The sequence below is a fragment of the Falco biarmicus genome, chromosome 1 (assembly GCF_023638135.1).
Source record: "Falco biarmicus isolate bFalBia1 chromosome 1, bFalBia1.pri, whole genome shotgun sequence".
Lineage (NCBI taxonomy): Eukaryota > Metazoa > Chordata > Aves > Falconiformes > Falconidae > Falco > Falco biarmicus.
This window is the reverse complement of record NC_079288.1, coordinates 19,692,356-19,717,644: the sequence shown is the minus strand read 5'-3', so window position 1 is coordinate 19,717,644 and position 25,289 is coordinate 19,692,356. Positions and strand designations below refer to the sequence as shown.

The 25,289-nt window shown below is 37.3% G+C and overlaps 1 protein-coding gene and 1 long non-coding RNA gene across 4 annotated transcripts in view; one reads left to right on the top strand and one right to left on the bottom strand.

Annotated features, from left to right (window-relative positions):
* Nucleotides 1–25,289, bottom strand: part of LOC130160038 (uncharacterized) — a 50,214-nt gene that overhangs the window by 21,736 nt on the left and 3,189 nt on the right. Inside the window, exons 2-7 of one of the 3 annotated variants that reach the window (XR_008825925.1) lie at nucleotides 18,657–18,924; nucleotides 13,845–13,988; nucleotides 12,976–13,126; nucleotides 11,836–11,899; nucleotides 10,144–10,197; nucleotides 1,114–1,217 (exon numbers count right to left, since the gene is read on the bottom strand). This is a non-coding gene — a long non-coding RNA (uncharacterized LOC130160038). The remainder of the gene's footprint in view (nucleotides 1–1,113; nucleotides 1,218–10,143; nucleotides 10,198–11,835; nucleotides 11,900–12,975; nucleotides 13,127–13,844; nucleotides 13,989–18,656; nucleotides 18,925–25,289) is intronic. The other 2 variants (XR_008825930.1, XR_008825929.1) reach the window with 2 other exon arrangements.
* FOXN1 (forkhead box N1) lies at nucleotides 1,164–25,058 on the top strand. Its single transcript, XM_056361896.1, has 8 exons — nucleotides 1,164–1,283; nucleotides 3,011–3,514; nucleotides 5,778–5,888; nucleotides 11,616–11,743; nucleotides 12,554–12,650; nucleotides 18,744–18,951; nucleotides 19,487–20,014; nucleotides 22,016–25,058. The coding sequence occupies exons 1-8, from the start codon at nucleotides 1,164–1,166 to the stop codon at nucleotides 22,279–22,281; spliced, it is 1,962 nt and encodes a 653-aa protein (XP_056217871.1). The 3' UTR covers nucleotides 22,282–25,058.

Here is a 25,289-nt window from a genome sequence, read left to right as displayed (position 1 = left end):
CCTCCAGTTAAGCTACTGGGAGGAGAGTCTGTGCCTAAGACGTTTCTGAACTTTATCTAACATCATTTTTTCCTGATATACTACTATAGGTCTTATACCTGATTTCCAAGCCCCATTGTGCTTTATCCCCTCGGGCAGTGCAGTCTTACTCATCATAAATATAGGTATCTCTTTGAACTATAAGGGCAAGAAAGGTTTTCTACATTTTTAGGTAATACATCTTTGTTAACCAAACCTAATAAACCTCTTAGTTATTTACCTAACAGCCATTCAAACACGTGGCAAAGACCTTGCAAATTAACTCTTGAAGTGGGTTTTTTCCCCAACTTGTATACCTGAAATCTAAACTATGAACACAAGACATCTTTACACAGGCACACACTTGGTGCAGCATTATGTGTGTGATATAAGAGGATGCAAGTTCTTCTTTTGTAGTTTTACTATATAGATACAGCGAACAAGGATTGGGGAAAAAAACATGGTAGAAAACAAAATACTAGCATATCAAATTTATTTCTCTGAATCCAAAGAAAGCTATCAGATATGTCTCATATATCCAAAGATCAAAGATCAGGAACTTGAGAGGAGATGTAACTAACAAAAATAGGTATGGAATGATGAAGTTATTTACATATCTCAGATACATTTAATCATGCAAAACAGAATGAAAAGGCTGAAGGGATTGGTACTAATAAAACAACAAAAGCAAAAATAAAGTCTGTAGCAACCAGTCTAAGTAATGATAGCAAAAACCTCTTTTATTGTATATAGTCCCACTGTAATAGAAATGGACCCCATTTGCTTTCAATCTCTCAATAAAGCAATAGTACTAAATTTGCATAACCCCAAAGCAATATATTTTCATTAACTTATGAACGTATAGCAAAGTAATGACTTCTTTTTATAAAAATTGTGTGGTAAATCCATATAAACTCTGCATCACATCTTCATTGTAATTGCATCTACAGAACATTTCTTTAAGAGCTAAAAAAAAATTAAAATTCAACTGTATTAGGAATTCTTGCTCATTTTAAGATAAGGTATCATTCAGTCTAGTCATTTGCATGTAACAAGATAGTTTCTTCTACATTTTAAGTTTTAGAAAATACTTACTGTAATTTGATTTTCTCACAACAGGAATCCTGTCTGACGTGGATTTGGTAATGGTTTCACTACTCCAGGATCAATCTAATATTAAATTTTCTTCTTCGGACACTCTGGAAAGGGACCAACAAGACCTCATGAAGACACAGGGGGATTCAGTATCCCCAGCTCAGCAAACTGTGAGTAAGATGGCCCAGTTCTATTCCCTTTCTTCAGAGGCACAAGTTCAGATACAATATTCAGCAACTGCCTTACTAAATCTCAGCATACTTAACTGGTAACAAAGTAAACACTGAAAGTTTTATTCTTGAAGAGTAGAAACCTGAGTTACTCTTCTAGTTAAATCTTAAGCTCCATGCTAAATTTCCTATTTGATTGCTTAAAAAATCCTATTACTTTAAAACAAATCAGGCAATTCATCTAGTAAAAATGCTACATTTAAAGAAATCCTCATCCTGTTTCTAAAATGAATAAATAAATTAGAAGACAGAGACATCAGAACCTCTTTTCTACTCCCCACCAATAGAGTATACCTTCAAGCACTTTAGAATTCCTTGGGACATTTTTTGGAATAAAATGATCTCTCTCCTGTTGCCTGTATATTCATCATAAAAGTACAGTTCAGAATAGTGGTTTTCATCAAACAATGGCAAAATAAGCTTTCCCATACTCTTATTATGAAAACTTCAGATGGAGAAGTGGAAGCACTGCCATTCATACAGCTTTAACTAAATATAGAAAGTTTTTAAAATTCTTATTTAACAAAAGATATCATAAATACATGTATTAAGGCTATAGAGGAGAGCAAGGAAGTAAGAATTCAGAAATTACAAGTTTGTGTTCATTTGAGATGCCAAAAGTGTCATGAGGTCGGATTTGCTTTCTGCAGAATCCATGACAGAACAAAACATTAATAGCTTTAACACACAGACCCATGTGCAAATGAAAAAAACAGTTCTGCCATGTTCCACTCTGCAGAAAGCACTGACTTTTATGCAAAATTCCCTTTGGGGCTTCTTGGAATCTGATTGCTCCATGAAGGCATATATTCCTTTATCTGTTCTCCTAAAATACTATAAGACCAATTTGCATTTGGAGGGGGAAGGAGGAAAGGGGCCACTTGATAATCTGGTTTGACTTTTTGTGTAACACAGAACATTATATTTTCCCCTCCACTGAACACAATAACCTACTCTTGACTTAAGCATGTCTTCTCAAAAGGCACCCAAGTTGTTACTCATCCTTGATGTCCGGGAAAATATGCATAATTTCTATGCTGAATGTGTTCAGCTTCAGGATCCAGACACTGGTTCTCGTTAAGTCTTTCTCTTCCAGATTAAAGAGCGCTTTAGTAGCTGTTATTTTCTTTTTGCTGAAGTGCAAAAGGGAAGGGAGGAGATGAGACAGGAGGAAGGTTAAAATGTCTGCCTAGAGCCTACCTGTCTCTCAGAGCGAGTGTGGCTATGTTAATGAAAGGAAGTGATGTAACTAGCAACATATCTGGCAGCTTGTAACACCACCAGAGAATGAGATCAAGCTTATTTGACTAAACTTGTATATGACAAGACTTGCACTTATCATATTCCTGCCATTTAATCTTTCATCACTTGATCATACATCATCTTTTCCCTGACATTGTCAGACCAACTAGTCAATAGTAACCTAAGACATCCTGTTTTTCCAGGTTAGTTCAGTCTTTTCAATGCTTGTATCAATTTAGTTTTGAACAGTTTTGAATACCAAGTAACCAAAAACCCTTTAGATCTTTTAGGGTGTGAAGGTGGCTAGGACTAGTAATTTTATACTTCTCATCAATAATATATTTTTAATGTACTTTTTTTGTAAATAATTAAAATAAGATATTTGCTCATACTAATCCTAAATAAATGCCAATAATTCATTGCAGGATAACCCCACTTACAACTGCCAACCATATGAGTCAGACAGCAGGACAGAAAGAAAGAGCTCAGAGTCTTCTCACAGCCCCAGCCCTGCTTCTCCGGCCCAGGACCAAATTCACGGAAGATACCCTACAAGCCAAGGAATTCACTGTGGCAAGAACAAATTTAAAGCATCTTTCAGTACTGAAAAATTCAGACGATATAGTTATGAGGAAAGTACTGTAGGAAGTTATGATAGGTTTCTCAAGAGCAGCAGAAACCCCTTTCACCCTTACAAGAGGCAGATCAGCGAAGATGTCTTCCAGGAAGCACACCAAGCCCTCCCACCAGAAGGTTCACCGTTCAAAAATGCTAGAAGCATTGATGGGTTTGAGAGTCTACCAGGATCTACAGGTCCTGACGAGTCAGAGTCATTTCCTACACACATTCCGAATATCTCTGCAGAACAACCATGGTGTAACAGCCTCCAATACAGCACCACGGGTCAAGATCATGGTTCACAAGTCATGGTCAGTATTTTTTCTCATTTTTTTTTCCTGTTTTCAATGGCAAATATATACTTTCGGGATTATTTTATTATTTCTTAACATGGCTAAATGGACATTTAGTCTCTTGTCAAGTTGCAGGCAAGAGCTTGGGATAGGCATCCATATTTATTTGTCAAAGTTCTCTATTTTATGGCCTTTCCCTACTGAAAAAATCCTCAAAGATGCACAAGGACAAATGATTTTCCACTAGACAAGACACATGCATCCTAACAATCCAAATCCTTCCTGACAACAGGGTTTGTATCAGTAATTGTCATCAACTAGTATTTTCAAGGGACAAAAGTTCACAAAACAGTATTTTTCAAGCATGAGAACATGTATATCAGATTTGTTACAACACATTGGCTGAGCTGTATTTTTCTCAACACAAATAGAAGAGAAACTCTAAGACATCAGTACTACTTACAATGAAATATAAGATCTGTTCATGGTATGTGCAGTGCAAAGGTACCTGGGCTAATTTACATAATGGATAAAGGCAAGTGCCTATTTGGGGCAGCACAGAGATCCCTGAAGGGCAAGGTAAATTACCCTTCAGTATCTGTCTCCACCAGATATCTCTACTGTGATCCAAAGTAGTAAAATTGTATCTTCATCATCTAGTGCAGACAAAACCAGTGACTACATCTGCCAGGAGAGGGCCCTAACCACTGGTTCTAAATTGCTGTGATGCAAAGAATTTAAGGGTTACCAAAAGAAAGAGGGGTTAAAAAAAAATAAAATCATCTTAATTGGATTAAGACAATTCACCAGGGAATGGCAGGATGTTGTCAGGGTACATACCTGGAGATTGAAGCCATTCAAGTTAAGGAGGAAATTGAACTAGATCTCTTATTTCCTGGATAAATACTCATCTAGGTCAGATGAGTTTAACACAAAACCTATAAGCAGTTGATGAAAAACATTCCCATTTTCTTCCCCAGATCCCTGTGAGATGTAGAGAATGTCAAGATTAGCACGGCAGGAGCCCCTTACCAAATACATGTGACTACTCAGGAAAAAAAATTTCTCCCACTGGTTCAGTCAGCATGCAACTTCAAAGCTCTTAAATAACTTACACACTGCTGGTGTAAGTTATTTAAGAGCTTTGAAGTTGATATTTCTGAAAAAAAACATCATCTTATGGTCACCAAAATAGCACGCACGTTTATTAATACTGGATGTGGCATTTGCTTGGTGCCAGGATATCAAATCAAGTCTAATATGTACCCCTACACTACTCTATACCATAAAAGATGGTCATTATGGCTTTGCTTTAAAACAGAAGGATAAGTGTTACTAGCTCCTTGAAATAATAAGACGTCTATAACACCAGCTCTCAGAACAGAATTCCTGTCCATGGGTGTTAAGTGGGGAAGGAACCAGATGCACAGATAAGGACGCTGTTTAAGACACACCATTCCCTGCACTGTTTATTACCAGCTAGAGCTCTGTCTAGCGCTCTGCTTAGCATGCAGTTTGTTTGAATTGCTCTTCTAAAGCAGAGTGTTACCACACAAACCATATGGTACACTCAGTGTTCTAACTAAAAACCAGCAACACTTAACATCCAGGAGCCTGAGCCCTTAACAGAAGATTCAAGCCCTATGTGGAATCCAGGACAGGCAGCTGGACAGACCTTTGAGAAATTAAGACTTGATTAACCTAGTTATGTTTATTTCCACACCTGGGGGGGGGGGGGGGGGGGGGGGAGGAGGATCACATTCTTACTATATTTCCTGTATCTTGATCAAATTCAGTAGTCAGCCTAGTTTGATTCTTCTCTGCCACCTCTTTCCTGTGCATTATAAACCTCGCTCTCTAGCTAATGACAAAACTCCAGCGCCAGCTTGAGGTACTGACAGTCTGCAAGATAAAACCAAGGAGTATTAAAAAAAGAGAGAGAGAGAGACATATGTGCATGCTCAGGAATCCAAGCTGGAGTATGGGGTTTGTGTAAGTAGGGAAAAAAGATAAATGGAAACTGCTATTTTCTCAATTGCTCTTTGCATGGAATTTGGACTGGGATTTCCTTTTTTTAAATAGTTAATAATATGAACACAGGAAGCAATGTTTCTTCTTGCACCACTAGAACATAAAACAAATTCTGTGTAACACACACCGTGACAGAATCAAGTCCAAAAAAGTAATAAGTATATTGAAAGACAAATCAGAACAATGACTAACAGTTCTATTCTAAATTGACGTGTTTTGTCTTATAACTCCTCCCTTAAATATTTTCCAGCAGGATTCAGACATCAAGCTCAGGACATCCCCACTAGAAGGGCAGCCCGGTTTATACTGCTATCAGCCTCAAGTGCAGCAGACGTATTGCCCCTCACATCCTTTCCATCAGGTCAGTACAATATGCAGACCAAAATCCCCTGTATTTCTAGCACCATAATGGTATGGTAGTTACGGTAATAACACAAAAAGACAGATGAAACAATACCTGCTTAATTTGTGTTTGCAAGGCCATGTTTGGATACACACATTTTGCTTATGACAATGAGATCTTAAAAGCAGCACATCTAAATGCATTTTTCAATCATCATCCAGAAAACAGAAAAAAACCCACCACCCAACCTTGTAAAAATTAAATCTTGGAACTGCTTATTTATATTTTTACCATTATGATCAAGAAAGTTGGCTTTGAAACCAGACAAATTATTAACATAACCGTTGGCATTTCAGGATCCCAGGGAATTAACTGTGCTTTAACTTCAGAATAAAAAACTAAATAGATGTGGCTGTATACTTAAAATTCAGATCAAACATAGAAAAGCACTTGTAAAGCAAAATTTTAACAGATGATGCTCACTTTCCTTGTGCTTGATGGCCCACACATCTCTTTTGCAATCTTTTGACTATTACATCATCCCCAGTGAAAGATTATTCAGCTGAAGCATAATTGACAATAATGCTGATGATGCACGAGAATGTACAATATTAAGGTTGCTCTTTTGTAATGTAAGCATATTGTTAATGCTAAAAATGCACAGGAGTAACTGACACCTTGTTTTTCTTGAGTGTGTTTAGGTGTCATTTGAATACATATCAGTTCATATTTTCAAAGCAGCACACATATTGTATCTTTGTAAAACCAAACATACATACCTTAATCTTACATGTGATCCTAATACGTATTTATAGAGGCTGGCAAGTGAGGTCTACTAAGCTTGGAAAACTTGGCATAGAGGGAGACTGCGTACCACAGAAAGTAATTTTCATTACTTTGAAATGTATTTAAATAATTTCCTTTAGTTATAAATGGTGGTGCTGTTCAATGCATTGAAATTTTTCTTTTATGCTTAGTTATCTGCAATGTACAAAATTTTCAGTAAGACAGATAGTCGAGGAGGTAAAAATATGCTTGAAACACCCTATTAACAAAAAAAAACCAAACAACAACAAAACCCCAAAACTTATTTAAGGTGAAATTAAGGCAACAAGGATTTTTCAGATAATCAGGCAGAAATCCATATACAAAAAGAGCACAACTACCAAAACTCCCAACCATTAGAACTGAATTAAATTAAACTTACAGGGAATTCATAGATAGAAAATACTTGAGCATAAAAGCTCACACTTGAGTTACGACTCCTTTGATCCCAGTGACTGATGACTGATGTTGTGAAATCAACTATACTATCTTATTCAACTTGCTCAAGAGGTATAAAAAATGTGACTAACAGAGCAGTGATTTAAAACTGTGCAAAGAAAAAACAGGTTACTCTATGTTATTTCATAGGGATTGTTAATTCATATGGTGTTACTAGTCTGAGTCGTTGGAATAGTAATCATACCATTCATCACCAGGATTTAGTCCCTCATGAGGAAAAAGAAAGGTTATTTTTGGCATGATGTAATTTAAGAGGAAATTTAAGTAACTTCTGAAAACAGATGCTGAATTACCATAAAAAAACCAAAAATCTTGGAATTTTATGATCATTGATAAAATTAAATCATCTGTCACAGATGACTTTTTAGGAATTTCATTTGTTAGTGCAGCAAGGCAGCTCAGAAAGCATCTTCAAGGACCCACACCTGCATGAAGTAAACTTCTAAAATCAGGTTCCTGTTACTGTCATCTTTCTCCTCCTGCTCCCTCAGCTGTGGCCAGCCCCTGACCACTAACTGGACTTTGTATTTAAATCAGCTTAGGAACTCAGGGGCATGGAGGTTCTTCAACTAGGTGTTGCACAAGGACAGACCAATTTGCTTAGGGCGTCCAGGTATTACTGAAGTTCAAATAGTTTCAATATCAAGGATTTTTGTATCCCCTGTCCTCAGTGGATTGCCTTGTAAAGCTTGAGAAGTGTACAGATGCTGTATAGGTGTGAGAAGGCACAGGTAACAGAAAGAAGCGGTTCTCCTACACTGCATCAGGAAATATGGCTAGAGAACATCTCACTCCTGGGTTTTTCTTTTACCTATCTCCCCAGCATTCCACTATCCAGAATTTACTGAACCATTTTTTCCCCCCTATAATGTGGCAAAAAAGTAACTCCATTTCAAGTTATCAAACCCACCATAACTATTTACTTGTTTTTTCTTGTTAGCCTAAAACTCAATAGAAGGGATAAAAGTTAATAACAAAATTAAAATAGAATGAGAAGAAAGGTGATATTACACTACCATTCTAACTTACAAATTGATTTTATTATTATTATTATTATTTCAGAAGCAAAGGGTCCTAGATGGAAGATTAACTTGACACAAAAGCTCTGCTGCAAAGATAAACTAGTTCCCCACTGAGACTGCAGTACACACATTGTGGATGTGCCATACATCTCACACGCAGTATAAATGTCAGGTTTGTGTGGTGCTTTAGCAGAAACTCCAGTTAGCTTGTTAATTCATTTGAATATTTTTTAATTTCTTTATTCATTCTGAAGGAGGCATCCTTCCCCGTCACTGCTGATTTGAAACCAGTACTATTACTATACATTGGCATTAACCACATTCAAAAAAACTACAAAAATTAAAGCTGAAATACACCACCTGCGAGCTGCTAGGCAAGATACAACAAGCACTAAGAGGAAAGTCTTCCATCCACCTGCAGGCTGGCACTGTGACAGATCTCTTATACGCAGCAGGTTTCTGTTAGACTTTTCAGTATTTGTGCTTCTTAGTAGGAAAAGCATGGCAACATGTTCTACTACTCAGAGGAAAAAAACAACAGGTATGAGCAGCCAAAGTCACAACAGATAGAATTGCTGTCTGTGTGCCATAATCAGATACTGGGAAAAGAAAGAACATGTGATACTAGACTGAGAAGAAGTGGAATAACATCTTTTGCATGAAGCAGCTCCAGCATTAATACTTTACGTTTCAAATTTGAATGGAGCAGTGCAATTTAAATCACTAGGAAGTAACACTCAGGAGAACAGGCCCTTTAGCCTGAAGTGAAGGATGTTCAAACTACACCTCACTTTTCATTAGAGGGATGAGAGAGATCAAACCCTTTGCTAATTTTGTCCAAATGATAAAATGGCCTCACCTTCCCCTTTGCTGGACACAACACAAATGGTGACTCACAAGAAAAATTACTTCTTATTGACCTGAAAGAAGTAGCAGACACTTACTGAAGTCACTTACCCACCCACCATAAAACACGGACATCTTTCATGCCAGTTGACTGTAAAACCAGCTCAAGCCTGTCATACCAGACCATTCCCCAGCCTCTGTATCCCTCAAAAAGGAGTAATGAATCCAATAAAACAAAAATAATCCTTAAAATGCCCAGTTCTTGCCTTTGGTGATGACATCACAACCAGCCCCATCTTAGTATTCGTTCGGTTCAAAGAGCCACTAAACCAATTAAAATCAAAATTATTGTATGAATTGCCCACTTTTCTGCTCTAGTGAAAAAATATACACACGGAACTGCACAAGGAAATCAGTTCACAGCTGCTCTGGAGACTGCAGTTTTGCCCAGTATTTAGTTCAACAAGGCAGGACATGATTAATTATGTACATCTCATTTATTTCATCCTGCTTACTGTAGCAAACAAATGAGTGTATTCAGAATGTTTTTCCACATTCCATTTCAGGCAGTTCAATGTTAGAAAGGTACAAGCAGACAGACAAAAACCCAAGCAACAACAATAAAGTTACTGAGAAACTGAAATAAATTATTCACAATCCAAAATAAATAAATGAACTATGAACACTTTGCAAGCACATAACCTCTCGCAGGCTTGCTTTTTTAAGGGGACAAAGACCAAGAGCAACAGAAGCTATTGGTCTGAAAATAGGAATGACAGTAAGAAACTGAAGAGACATATAAACTAATTGTCAAGGAAATTTTCCCAAAAAGTCTTGCAAGCTATATTTATAACCTTTCAAAGGAACCCATAAAATCATCATGACACAGGACTTCTAGAGCTAAGCAATAAAACACTAGAACAGGGCTCAGCAACCTTTGAGTACTAAGGAAGGCATGCAGGTATATTTTTTAATAGCATATGACATGACTCCTAATTTTGGCCATGCCCTAGCCCTGGCATCTGGAAAGATTCATCTGTAAGAGGCAGGAATTCCTCTCACACAGAGCTGAGTTCAGTGGGAGCCTTTACCTCATGGAGAGCCAACTGATGGTATCTTACCTTAGCAGGATAGTGTTTCTTTGTTCTTGAAAGTTGCTTGCCAGCAGGTTTAAACTATAATTTGGAAAAGAAAAATATGTCACCAGCTGCTGTGTTAAAAAATTGAGAGCAAACCTACAGAAACTGATGCAATCGAGGCTATCTATCAGCATTATCTCCCCTCTTTTACCTATTTTATTGCATTGGCATATTTCTATCATGGCGATTGCATGATAGGCCAGCCATTTCTTTACTGTGTCTTGAGGGCTGGACAGGCGTAAAGATCTCTTGAAGAGATAGCTTAGCATTTCAGTCTCATGTAGCATTCTGCTGCGTTTCCCCAGGGGTGGGGTGACGGTAACATACATGCTATCCGATTTTAGATGTCCTGGCTATTCCTTCTAGCTTTCTGATATAGAACATGGGGGGGGGGGGGGGGGGGGCGGAGCTAAAAAGCTGCTTGAGGTGGTGGTTAACAGCATAAACTCCTGGCCTCCTGGAGAAGCCTGTTTCTTGTCATTGACTGAGGGAACTGAGAGGAAGCAGCCTCACAGCTTCAGTGTGAGTCAGGCAATATGAAAACTGTCTATGAGAAATGTCTCATACACCACTCTCCTGACCCCTGGAATGACATTACTAACTTATTCTATAATAATACATTTGCTTTATATATACTCTGATGCCATCTACTAAAGCTTTTGTTGTTATTTTTGGGGGGTTTTACTGCCTTGCTTGATAATAGCAAATTCAACTGATGCTTTGGGATGCTAATTTCTGGGAGTCGATTTTATACACTTTGAATTTTTGTCTTGTTGTATCCCTCTCCAGCTAAAACATGAAAAACAACAGCACACAAACCCAAACAAGGCTCAGTCAAAACTTCACTTTCTTCTTCTTTTTTAGTGGCTTTGCTTAATAGGCTTATTTTTCTATGGTGCACATTGTTTGTTTTATTTTGATTTTTTTTAATGTATATAAATAAAATTACAGCATTAATTGACTTGTCTGCATAGTGCAATGTTCAGGGGAGGCTGAGTGGGCTAAGGTACTTCAACCACAAAAGAGATGGATGATACACTTTAGGTCTATAAAATTATGAATTATCTGGAGACAATTAAAAAGGTAGTTTCTCTTTTTTCACAAGAAATGTGAATGCTATGCCAGTACCATAGCAGGCAATAATAAAAGAAAGTAGTTTTTTACATCCTTCAATTTGGAACACAGTGCAACAGGATCTGGTAAGAGCCAACATACCAGTGAGCTCCTCCTCATATGTGTCCTGTTTCTTATACTTCTTAAGCATTGACTAATAATATTAATGTTTTCGAAAACCATGATAAAAAGACTTCAGGTCTGAATTGGCGTAACAGCCATTGAATGTAGGCAGAGGACAATATCCTCAGAATTTCATAGTTTAATACTGTTTTTAAGAAAGAAATGTTTTTGACAGCTTGTTGCTAAGCCAAGTAACATCTCGTTTATTGTATCACCAGTATCCCTCAGGAGGCAGCTACCCTGTGACTTATATTACTTCATCACACTACCCTTACCAAAGAATTGCTCCTCAAAGCAGTCAAGAATCCCAGCAGCCTCTGTTTCCCAAACCCATCTACTCCTACAGGTAATAAAATATTTTTTCAAGTCCTAGTGTTACAGGAAATACACTGTTTACCCATGGCCTATTTCCAGCATAATTTGCAATAACATACTTACTCGTATTTGTCTTGTTCCCAGTGCGCTCTGTCCTGTTTGTATGAATCACAAGATGTTCCAGACTCTGGGGCCAAGGCAGAGGGAAATGAAATGTTGTAAAGCATGCAAACAGTCTTGATCACCCCCATAAAAGCTAGACATTTCTCTAATAAAAAAATCTTAGGTGTTGCAAATTTCATCAGTGCAAGACTAATAACACTTAGTTGTCTTTTCTAGGACCTGTATTAAAACTATTTTTTTTCTCCAGTTACTAGGGGGAAATGCCTAGAAAACATATCAGATATGCAAGTCACCACACAGGTTTAGTCCCCAAATAGCAGTCTAATAAAGTAGATCAGATAATTAAATTTCCATTATACGTCTTGTCACCATCAATTTGATACTCTCTTTGTGGCCTTTATCAGTTTGAGCTTTCAAACACAACCTTAAATAAGTACACAATAGCAGGACTTGAAGGCTGTGGTCTTGATTCCACTTTCTATTACTTTATTTTAAACCCAGGTTGGGCCTTCTATATGCACTTCGAGAGCTACCTCTGGAAGTTAAGCAGTGTAAGGAGACTGCTTGTAAACAACTGAGTGGCAACTTTAAGCATCATCAGTATTCATGCTATGATAGTGAAAGCCAGCGTACCTACACACACTGAAAAATAGGGGGTTTTCTACTTCTGAGGAGTCAAGCAGAACAGGCTAAAATACTTTTCTTTCTCTCCCTAAAGCATCCTGATCTTCATGGCACTCAAAAACAGCAAGACAGGGAGTTTGCCAGTCAGTGAGATTTACAATTTCATGACGGAACATTTTCCTTACTTTAAGGTGAGTTCCACAGGGAGGGGGGGCAAATCTCTCTCTAAGCTTACCTGGCAGCAGAGGGAATAAGGGAGGGGATTCAGTCTATGAGAAGGAATAATTTCTTAGTAGATTAATATCAAATCAATTATACACGATATACCTTCATGATCATAAATCACCCAGCATTTTAGGCCTAGGCAGAAATGTTAACACAATATGTGGTAATATTTAACACAAAAAGATATTAAGAACTGTTCCAGCTTAGAGTTTGTGCAGGTAACAGTGGCCATTCCTCAATAAAAACTCATAACAAGGATAAATATTTCTAAAAACACATCCATTCCTTCACCTCAGATCTCAAATACAGGCAGAACTGGTCTTGTGGCTTCCTCTGCCATCAACAGCACCTCCAGACTCGTGTGGAAGCAGAGGTTCAAGGTTATCTTGCTCTGTTCTGGAGCTGGGACATCCGTCTTAGGCAACTTCATCACTTGCATACACTGTACAAAGTATAAGATGTGATAAATGGTACTAAGCTTATAATTACACAGTAATGTTGGTGAAGGTAAGGTTGTATGGTTTGCAGCAGATACTATTGAAATTTAAATCCATGCTATAAAAGAATGGTTTCTTGCACTTGGAATGCAAGTGGAAAGAGTTAGTTAGCGCATGATCCAAGAGCAGAAGGATTACAGTTCAGGTTTTGAAAAGAGCTATAATAGAATCACCAACTGCTGCTCAAGACAGAGCTTTATGATGCTGATTCTTCAAAAACTTCTCACTGGAAGTCCAGATCAGGTGACCTGCAACTGCTAGCAAGGCCCAAAAAAGAAAATAAAGCATCACAAGTCTGTCCTGTTTCCTATTGCAAATAAACACACAGCAGTTAAATTTAAAGCAACTACAGAAAGGCAATTGAAACATTTGTATTAAGAAAAGAACACTAAGAATAACTAAAAATAAATGTTCTGATACAATTTTGCAATGGTTTTGGACCACTGAGGGTAAATAATGCCCACCAAAAAACAAACAAACAAACAAACAAAAAAACAACCACAAACCACTTGTCAGTAATCAGAGGAAAAGAGCACACATTATCATGAAGAACTGTTAGGATCCATTACACTTCTGTATTCCCAGATTTCCTCCCAAAGGAATCACTAGCTACTCAGTTATTTGTTACAAGCAAGAGAAGAGAGAAAAAATAAAGAAACCTACCCTCACAATTCAAGAAGTATTCCATCACAGCATGACTGGTTACAATCCACAGAAACAAATCTGAAGCACTCTAACTTTGTTAAGTCACAGGGACACAACTGATTTTTAGGCTAAACACACATGAAATTAAGCAATGACAGTAATCTAAACAGGGAAAGGAAGAAGGATAGAATGACACACAAGAACACAGCAGCTATACATTTTCTTCATTTTCAGAACAAGAATAAGTGTAAAGATTTGTATTTTGTCCCTAACAGAATATTAACTCTATTTTCCATGCATTTACTACTAGTTGCAAGAAATATTAATAATCCAAAAGAAAATAGTTTGAGGACTATGAAAAAGGTCCTGGGCCACATCATCTTGAAATTGATGTTTTGCAAACTATGCTTCTTAGCATAACGCACAAATCATGTGATCCACAGCAAAGAAACACATTCTTATCTGATTAGTTTTCTAGAAAAATAGCACAAGTTTCAAGCAGAGAGGTGGGAATATTAAAGAAAAGTTTTGCAGGCATGTCCACATTTATTCATCAGACCAAACTGAAATTAATTCTCCTCTGTCTTACATCACAATCGATTATAAAATTCAGCAGCAGCTTGCAAACCAAATGCTGCAGCTGCCACCATGCACAGAATTCCTCAGACACAAGACTGTGGCTTTGCTTGGTGTCACCTTCCTGGTCCTGAAGTTAAAGTTATTCTGACACAGCAGAAATGATAGGGTGATATACATCCTTTCCTCAACTACATATTGTGTGTAAACATTGTGGATCATATATATTGTGATATTTTCTGTGAAAATGTATAGATGTGTGTGTGTTCATATGTCTGCCTGCATGCATACATACATACATACAGATGTGTGTATACGTATGCTCATCTGTACAGTAGGTATACTCCTGCCACAGCTTTAAATAACTGGTTTATACCTAATCTAAATTTTTCCCTTCTTATCAAAACTTGCCTGTTCCACAGGGAGTGGGTTTTGGTGGTGGGTTGTTTGTTTTGGGGTTGGGTTTCTTTTTTACAGATTCTCAGGTCTTTTTCTTAATTCTTTTAAAAATTGATGAGAAAGAGGTTACTGCTGTCATATACCTTATAGTAAAAGAATGGTGCAGGGAGTACTACTGCCTTCGCTGTTTTGAGACGGCTTTATTTTTGGATTTTACTTACAACTACAGTCAAATGATTGAGTAGTTCCATCCCAAACACCCTTAAAATAAGCAGGGGAGCATAAGCAAGCAATTATTATGCTTACAAGCACTAAACCCTGCCTACCTCTGGTCTTTACAGCAGCCCAAAAAATTATCAGTATATGACAAAAGCTAATATCCTCTATCCTCCCTTTTCTGCAGTCTTCAGCAAGACAAAGTAATATAAAAATCAGTGAGGAACATTTTATTGTTGCTACCAGAACTCACTAAATAGCAGGAGACAACAGGGGGAGGGGAAGCAATTTAAGCTGGAGAGAAACAGAGTACAAGTGTACACAGAATCTTGCTGGGAGACATTAGATGATACAAGCCTAGTCAAATTAACTTGTATTCGCTGCCACAGCAAATTTAGTTTCTATGATGCAACAATCTCATTTCTAGTTGAAACAGAGCAATCCAACTCCTACGTCCTAAAAAAAACATCTACGCAGCTAAAGTTGAATTACTCTTTGATGTACCTCTCCCTTCTCTTGAGACCTAGATTTAAAGAGAAAGGGTTTTGCAAGATCACTGAACTCTTTAAACTTCAAGAGGCGGTCAGGATCAATGGGTCTGTACAATAATATTTTTCGCCTGTCATCCTTTTTTTTTCTTTGTAGTGATTAGTGAGTCTAACAGAAAGCTTTAATCTTGTTAATTGGAGTTATTGCCAGTGGTCCAAGAGGTTAGAAAGCTCTGTGCTCTGATGGAACTTAAGAGCAGCAAGTATTCTCTTGCAGTGTCCAGCTCCACACGGCTTCATCCACACTACGCTGAATGCAGCAATGGCAAAAATGAGCTATAGCAAGGAGATTCCAACTATAGGAGAGCACCTTCAGTAGCCAAAGCTCAGTTTATTAACAATCAAATGTTAACTTAAAAAACTGGTGACAGAGTTGTAACACACACACACTGCCAGAGTGTTCCTTCAGGGCCTACCTAGGTAAATGACTATTTTTTGCTGCTCAGCAATACCAAGTTTAATGCAAGAACCTGTTCAACTCTTGGCAGCAGTCTCCAGAATAAATCTGTGTACTTTTCGCTCTTACGTTTTTAAAACTATCTCATAGTTTACACCCCCACACATTCTGAAAACCTCTGAGAAACACATGCCACTCCCAACTTTCTGGTGCTTAGCAGAAACACTAATTATCCTGTCTAGATACAGACAGAGGTATATGTAGCCTCATGTGCAGAGCAAGAAACATGAATATTCTTTCAGGTCAGCGTATTCAGTAGCTAAGCACACATCTTACCTAGGAGGAACAGTTTTATTTACTCTTAGAACTGCCAGAAAGCAACTAGAATATGATCTGCAAGGCAGAAAAACTGATTCATCATCTTTAGTATTACCCTGTGGCAGAAAGAGTTTTAAAGGGGGTTTTGTTGGTTTGGTTTTTCGGTGTTTTTTGGGGTTTGGTTTTGGTTCGTTTTTTTTTTTAATAGGAATGCATGTGGTCTCACCTGTGGGACTGGCTAACAGAATAGTGAAATGCTGACATCAGGCGGGCCAAAAGGGTAGAAACTGCACTGCTATGAAGGGAAAATAGTTTCTTTTTTAGTAAATAACATGTGTTTAACTCACACAACGAATTAATTTTCTTAATGAAGAAAGCAAGTATTAAATTCGACCCTGAAATTCTTCAGTAAGGCTTTCAATACCTTAACCCACAAGATAGTCCTTCATAAGCTAGGAAAGAACAGATTTTACATTCCCGATAAAAGTAGAATTTATGTCAAAGTATGTTCAAAAATTCATATTGTATCATGTGAAAGCAAAAATGTACACAAGCACATGCATAAAAGATGGTCTTAAAGGAAATTTGTTACACTAGACAACAATTAGAGAAACTATCAAAAAGCTGTATTTCCATGAAAGAAGGGTCCCTACTAATAAAGTGTAAGAATGGAAAGGAAACAATGGACATAAAAGGTATATTTTAATTTTTAACCTTTTCAAAAAGGCTATGGAAAATCATTATTTATTTCTTGTGCTCTCTGTTCAGTAATTTTCTGTGGTTGATAGGAATAATTATAACGACAAATATTTTGCATCCATGATTATGAATCAATAGTGGCACATAGACAACTTCACACCCACCTTTCAGAGTTGTTTAATTTCTTTTAATTCTTATGACACACAGATGAGGATTTTTTGGAAACAAGAAAAGAAAAAGCATCCAAAATTGATTAAAAAAAAAAAAAAGGCCTCACATACACTAATACTGAAGATCATTCTTTGTAATCCGATGAGCTCTAAAGTCTCTCTCTCTTGAGATTTCTCATCTCTGCAAATGCAGACCTCTTGGAAAGAATATAAAGAATACCATTTGACTGACACAGGTAAAGCTACAATTTCATTTTTTTTTAACTGGTCTTAAAATGACAGGGGAAGTCTAGCTGGACTTGCACTTGCATATATCACAATGAAGTCGGGTTTCTCAGGTTGATTCCTACCATTATGTAGCAAGTCATTTTTCCTGCACTCCCCCACCTTTTTTTTTTAAGATTATAGTGCAGTGCCTATGAGCTAAGGCTGTTCTACTCAGATACACAACAAACAGCATCATAGAGAACCTACCAAAAGAAAAGCAAGGAAGTGACACATCAGGAATGTACTACAGGAATCTTCTGATATGAATGTGCATACTAATTTGCAAAGCCTTAATGTGATGAGCACTATCTTGCAGCTGCAGGACTAAGTAAGCAGAAAGGAGTGAAATCAAATAAACAAACAGCAGAAAAAATTACATGCTATAAAAGAATACAGTGCCATTCTTTCAAGATCAGTATTTCAGACTAGCAAGCGAACAGGCATTTCCCATCAGAATCTGAGCATGACCATTTTGCTGGGTATTTCCCTCTTCATCCCTTACAGCAACATTAATTTTCAAAGTTCTTTCACAAGCAATCAGGAGAAAAAAAATATGTAAAAATTAAATTGTATAAACAGAGGTTTTGCACTAGGTTATCTTTTCTTTCCATTCTTGCAATTCAATGCAAAACTGTCCTCAGGGAAAGGAGGGAATTTTGTTTCCCTCACTGATCAGAAACAACATAATAAAACCAGACAAATCATTTTAATGAAACATAAGTCTTGTCCATTTTAAAAAAAACCTTCCAGCTTCCACTGCTGAGTTAAAAACAAATGCAAAGCAAAAAATGCAGTGATCTGATGTAGAAACCTGTATCTCATCTGCAGGACTTGTGATTAAACCATTTGGTTATGTAATTAGCTAGCATACAAAGTTACACCTACAGCAGCATGCTAAAATTCTTCTGAAGTCTGCCTGGACACTTAGTTTGAGTCCAAGTAGCACATAGTCTTTCAATGAAGTGTTGGAAAACTTTCTAGGTGTTCCAAAATAGATTAAGAGAGATTTCCTGTTAGTTCTAGAATATAATCCTTTACACACTTAATTCTTGTGATTTCCAAATTCACTCTTAAAAATTCAGCAGCCCCTCTGACAAGGCCAACCTTCTTGCTTGGAAGATCAGTTACTATTTTATCTGGTTCCTTTCTCCCCACATAACATGACTATAACATTTTGTAGCTTCCTTCTAACATGCAAGGTTAATATTGTAGAAAGTATAATATAAACAGCATTTCTTACCATCTCACCTGTCAAAAGAGAGAAATATATTTGGTGAGGTTTTTTTTTCCTTGATGTTCCATTCTTAGATTGGATTTGTTTTTCTAGACAGCTCCAGATGGCTGGAAGAATTCTGTACGCCACAACTTATCATTGAACAAATGCTTTGAGAAAGTTGAAAACAAGTCAGGCAATTCTTCTCGGAAGGGCTGTTTGTGGGCTCTGAATCCAGCCAAAATCGATAAGATGCAGGAAGAGCTTCAGAAATGGAAGAGGAAAGACCCAGTTGCTGTAAGGAAGAGTATGGCAAAGCCAGGTCAGTAATACGTTAGCATATTAGTTCTCAAACACTGGTACCCAGAACTTTTCTTTGCAACAGGCACCAAGCTGTATAAGAGAATTTATACATGATTTAGGAAAACAGAATTTTTCTGGGTTATAAAGTGTTTGGCAAAACAAGAGAAAAAAATTAAAAGCAGAATTAAATAGGACCTAGTTTTGCAGGAGTGCTTCCAAACAGGCACAAAGAAGCTTCCCCCAAAAAAATCTGTCTTGATATCTCACTAAACTTTAAGATAAAAACAACACTGAAATACATACTATAGAATAAAATCTGAAATTAACTGATAAGTATCCAACCTTTAAACAAAAAACCTGCGATTTATTACATACCTACTTGGAAATGATAATTTAGAAAAATATTTCAGTTCTTATCATCTATGGGCTAGCACTTCTGTTTGCCATTCCACTCACACATTTCCTGAGGAACACCAAAATACTAGCTGCAAGCTATGAAAATTAAGGCTCTGTTAGGAAAAAGTAAGTCACAGACTTTTTTTCTTGTTTTGTAGAAGAACTTGACACACTGATAGGCGACAAAAGTGAGAAGCTGAGACCTTCCATCATGTCCTGCAGTCCGACTGGTGTTGCAAGTGCATCCCTTTCCAGGCAGATGGCAGTCCAATCCCACTCCTTGTGCGAGCCATCTCTTTCCTCCGGGGTACCACAGCCATTACAGAGTATCCACGCATCAGGAGCTCTGCATGTCAAGAACCCCTTACCAAATTTGCTCGGGGGGCAGCAGACTGCGTGCTACACATCACCACAGGGGTTTCCTCCGATCTCAAGTACGTTAATGCAACAGTCACCTGACCCTCAGACCCTATTTCCTTCTGGGGAGGCTCAGAGTGAACTCCGAACTCAGCCCAGCATCACCCAGGATTCTCCACTGCCGGCCCAGACCCCCCCCACCTGCGGTGTGAAGATGCTGACAGAGCACTCGACAGCCAGGACAATGCAGGACACGCTCATGCAGGAAGGAGATCTCAGCAATGATATCGATGCTCTTAATCCATCCCTGACTGATTTTGATCTCCAAGGTAGATATCTAAGGCATTTTTATTTTGTAGAGTTAGGTTTATTACATCACATCCCAGCCTGCATAAGATGCATTTATGCTCTTCTTTTTTAACTACTTGTCCTTGCAACTGCTACAGAGACCAGCTTACTAGGTTACGTTATTTCACACAACATGGAATCTTTAAAAAGTTTCCCAAGAAAGCTACAGATTGACACCCAGCGTTTAAAATAATAACCTGCTTACTCTTGACTAGGACTGCTGATATTTAATACTGCAATACGGTATTTAGAATGTGGGTTTTTTTAATTAAAGCATATTTTCCACTGAAAACTACTCAAGCACAACTATTCAGTGCATATCAAGAGAATTATCACGTGAAGGGCACAAAGATAAATAATTTTGATTGAATTAACATGTTGACATTTTTATCAATATTTATTCAAACACCTTCCACATTTCTTCTCAGAGAAATTTTACTGTTTACTCCTTCTCAAGACATTCACATGATCTATGCCCTGAACAACTGTATTTTCTGAGGTGTGTTCTTAGTCATGTAATACTGACAGTAAAGTTTTTTATATTAAATAATCAAATCATCTTGAATAGACAGGATTTTGAACACCAAGAACATAGCTTTCCATGCAAAACTATGAAAAAACCTAGCAAGTTTATGTGTCTGTGTGTATATATTTATATATGTATACATATAAAATAAAACCTGTGAGTTCCAAATGGTAAAGCTCTTCCTGCACCAAATAACGTGCAAGAATTGCCTTCCTGCACAGGCAAAAAATGGTACTTTTTTAGGTTACAAAGCAACCTAAAAGAGCAAAAAAACATAGTCTTAATAATCTACATGACTCAGTGCCTGCGTGTGCCTTACCATTGTACTGTCAGAAATATTCCACAATCCGGCCATGCCCAGATTGCTTGACTGAGATTAACACCACAGGTTTTTGAATTCTTAGCTTCTTCCTCTTTCAGGCAGACAGATCTCACGTTCCACTCATTTCCCTGAACCTCTTTCCATTTTGCTCAGTTAATCCGGACCATACTCATTCGTATTGTGAATATTCTGTATGCTTCACCAATATGGTACAATCCCAACTTCCCTCTGTCCTCGCCTTTTACCTTAAATTTTTTAACCATATCTAAGCTTTTTACTTACTTTCTTTTTAAAATTCTCAAATCTGAAATAAGATGTGCTAAAATTTAAGACAAGGCCTGCACACTTGGAGCAAAATCATTATACACACACACACACAGAGTAAAAAAAAAAAACCAACCACCAAACACAAAATCAGGCTTCCAGCAAAAGGGCTAAAAATGTTACCCTGTTTGATAGTCTGTAGATGGTGGGTATAGCTTTGGACCAACAGTCTGCCTGCCACTGCCCTCCCTGAAAAAATCTTTGATGACGCATACGACAAACACAGCCCTCCTGCAGCAACTTATTTAATGCTTTCACTGGGATAGGCATGTTCAATGGAAAGACAAGAAACTTTTTGGTATATGTAAGAAAAATGCAACATTTCAGATCTTTTGATTTGTCAGGTCAATCACATATCCAGTACTATAGCGTGCAATTCAGAGACGGCTACACCATAAGAATACGAGAAGGCCAGTTGTAAAGTAATTTACAGATTTGCAGGTTTGTCCCATAAAGTGCCATTAGCTCTTCCAATATCTTACAGAGATAACAGAGGCAATTTCCTTTTTCAAAATTAGTGGGCTTTTTTCAAATAAAAGTTATGCTCCATAAGGATACATTTGCAGCAGAATCTTGCCAATTACCAAGCAAAATAATTTTCTTAAATTAATGCTGCTTTCTCCCAGATTTAAATTCATTAGGGAGACAGATGAATAGTAACTATTAATCTTTTTCCTTTCTCATTCCTAAGTGATTACCAGTACCTACACATACAGCACACACAACTGTATAATTACCAACTCCTGTAAAACAATGTTTCAAAAAGCATGTATAGAGAAAGTCAAATCAATCCATTTTGTTTTGTTATAGGAAATCTTTGGGAGGAGCTGAAAGACGACAGCCTAGCTGTGGATCCCCTAGTTCTCATTTCATCATCCCCAATGTCTTCCCAGTGTTTCCCTTCTCACTGCCAGATGGAGAACAGCAGCAGCAACAGCAACATCCCAAACGGAACTCCACACAGCAACTTACCCGACCTACAGCTCACTACTCTTTACTCTGCCTTTATGGAATTGGATACAGTGTCTCCTGCCTACCTAAGTAATTCTGGATCCAAACCTATAGCACTAATGTGAACCACGCACCAATCTAATTATTATAATTATTTTGTCTAAATACAGTCCTAACCATCACAGACATGTACCTATCTGATGTCAGCTGAAACTGTGTCCACCGGAATAAGAATAATCTTTTTCCAGAACTCACCTGCAGGATATGTAGCTTTACTATGATAATTTTCTACAGACAGATAGTAAATTTTTTTAAAAACTATTTAAAGATAATATTGTTAAAGGCTAAACTGGTCAACACCATTTTATCAAGCCACTCATCTTCTGCATCTTCAAGAAACAAATGACTACAAGAAGAAAACAAATCATTGACTTTATTCTTTTTTTTTTTTTTTAATGAAAGCTGCTTGCAAATGAACACAGAAGTCAAAGCACATAATAATCTAACTTATTTATTGGAGCCAATGATGGCAACAACATCTGCCACAGACCACTCAAAAAAAAAATATCTGCATATTAAAACATTTATAGTGCCCTTAAAAGAAGTTCTGGGTTTTGGTAAACAAGACTATAAACTGAAAATTCTGCAAGTATTAGAAGATAGAGGACTATCTGCTGACAGACTAAACCAAAGCAACAAATATACTTTAGTGAAAAAGTCTAAGTTTTACTGTGTTTAAAAAGAGATTTAAAACTCTGCTTTTTTTAATAAAAAAGAACAAAACAATTTAGTAGAACTTTTACTTGGCTGGAAATTATTCAAATTCATTCCTCTATTTTTATCCACATAAACTGAACAGTAAGATGAATTATTCAACCATTAAATTAACATTTTGAAAAATGCTAATAAAGAGAGAGAACAATAATAGTTGCAATTAGCCAAATCCAGAGAGCATCTCTATTTTAACATCCGGCTGACATCTGATACATCCACCAGGGTTCATTACGATGCTGAACTAGCCTTTGCATTAGGACAGCATATGGTTCCTAACACACTTCTCTCTCTGATTTACCATAAAGGTGCTGCTTGTGATGTGACTGAACAGTGTTTTATTTCAAGTGAAACAATCTAAAACCAAAGCAATCTGGAGCAGGAACCTTTAACAACACCAAGGAAAATAGTCTACAAACAAACAAACAAAAAAAATGTGTCTTTAATGACATCTCTACTCCCATATTATGGAAATCACAAGAAACTAAGGAAGTTAAAACTTAAGTCACATTGGGTCACTTACACTATGAAAATCAGCAAGGATTTACAAGGAAAACCATAGACCAGGTAGAACAGTGATAGTACTGTTAAAATAAATGCATGAAAGTTTAGTTAGCTGCTTTCTCACAGCCAGGTGGGATTACTGCCTGTTAGGAGTGAAGCCAAACCCAGGTTCAAATCTACACCCTCAACCATGCCTACTAGCCTAGACTTAAAATCAGATTAGGGGCAGACGGATAGAGAAGATTTAGGAAGAACACATGTGATGCAACTTTGTAATCCCTCACGCAGCTATCAAGAAATCCTCACTTGACTTGAGCCCCTCTTCCTCTGCATTCCTGCAAACAGAATATGCCGAGTGAGAATATGCAAACTCAAGCTTGCAAAGCTCTTCTATTCAAAAAAACAGCAGGAAGAGAGTTGTACAAACATAACAGAGCTAGGTGAATCAATTCTTGACCAACATTTAGATAAAGAAATAAGGAAAAAATTAAGTATGCCACATCACTAGAAATGTGCATACTACATGATAACCCTAAAGCATACAGTAAGTATAAAGCTGCTGAACATTATATTCAGTATAATTTAAGAGTTACCAAGTTACAAATAAATACCTACCAAGTGCAAACTTTAAGAGCAATAATACTATCCTAGCTACCTTTTTTGGGGAAAAAAAAAAAAACAACAAACAAATATATAACTTAATATAACCATGCACTGAGGAAAAACAAAACCAAACAGATCCCCTGCCCTGCACTCAGGCAGCATGTTTTTGCACCCCACTGGCTCTCCAACACATAGCTACTATTATTCCTTAAAACATGCCAACATCTCTTAAGCCAAAAATAACAATAAGTGGTAAATAATGTTATCTACAAATATTAGACCATTTACAACAGATCTGGCTTGTGCTGAGAGACTAGTTTCCCTAGCTCTGTGCATTTGTATGCTCTCTGACTTTGTCAGAAGACAGCACTACTCTGCCAGCACCCCCACTGCTCAGGTAGGACCATCTGTGCCAGACCCTCATAAATACATTCACTTAACTTCAGAGAACAGCCACTCTGACATCAGTGGGACTTCTGCATGCAGTTACCTACACCCTCAAGGACTTCTCAAGATAAAACCCTCTCCATTTAGAAGCCCTTCACTGCAAACACCAGAGTTGGTACACAGATCAAAATTTTCAGAGGCCTAAGGGAGTGACATACTCAGTTTTCAATTACTTTCAATCACCATTTGCATCAAATTCTTATTAGCCTTTTTTACAATCATTACAAGAATACATACTGAGTAGCATACCGTGAACCACATTATGGCCAGTATACAGGATGTTACATTTTGCAAGATATTACCCTACAGAATTAATGGTCTTCCCAATATTTTATATTTGGCAGAGAGAGATGATGACAAGAGAATGCATGAGAATGTACCAAATGAAGTGTATCAGGAAGGTCCATCACGCTAAAGACATGGCAAAATTGTAATAAAATATTTGTGATTAAAGCAAATCCACGGCAGATGAAAAACCCATTCAAACCAACAGTATGATTCTGGACCACACTTTAGATGAGCTGAATATCTGCTACAGAAACTCCAAAATCACAGATTTTAATGAAGAAAAGATAAGGTTCTTTTGTTGTGTTAGAGACTTATTCATTGTAAATTTGTATGTGTTATTCATATCCTCTGTGATCTGTGTTTAACAGGCTAGGGCATTCTCTCACATGCACCAATATATTCCATGCTTGTGACCATACACATGATCACAAGGCGGAGGGGAAAGAAGAAATAGAGAAGGAAATCTAAGCACCATACTGTATTATGTATTTTTCTTGGCAATAAGTCTTCGAAGAATTAT

Bases quoted from the DNA above. Each gene is read 5' to 3' on its own strand.
- FOXN1 (XM_056361896.1), top strand. From the start codon at position 1,164: ATGGTTTCACTACTCCAGGATCAATCTAATATTAAATTTTCTTCTTCG. The intron at 1,284-3,010 runs GTGAGTAAGATG...AATTCATTGCAG, and splicing joins TATCCCCAGCTCAGCAAACT to GATAACCCCACTTACAACTG. The intron at 3,515-5,777 runs GTCAGTATTTTT...AATATTTTCCAG, and splicing joins ATCATGGTTCACAAGTCATG to CAGGATTCAGACATCAAGCT.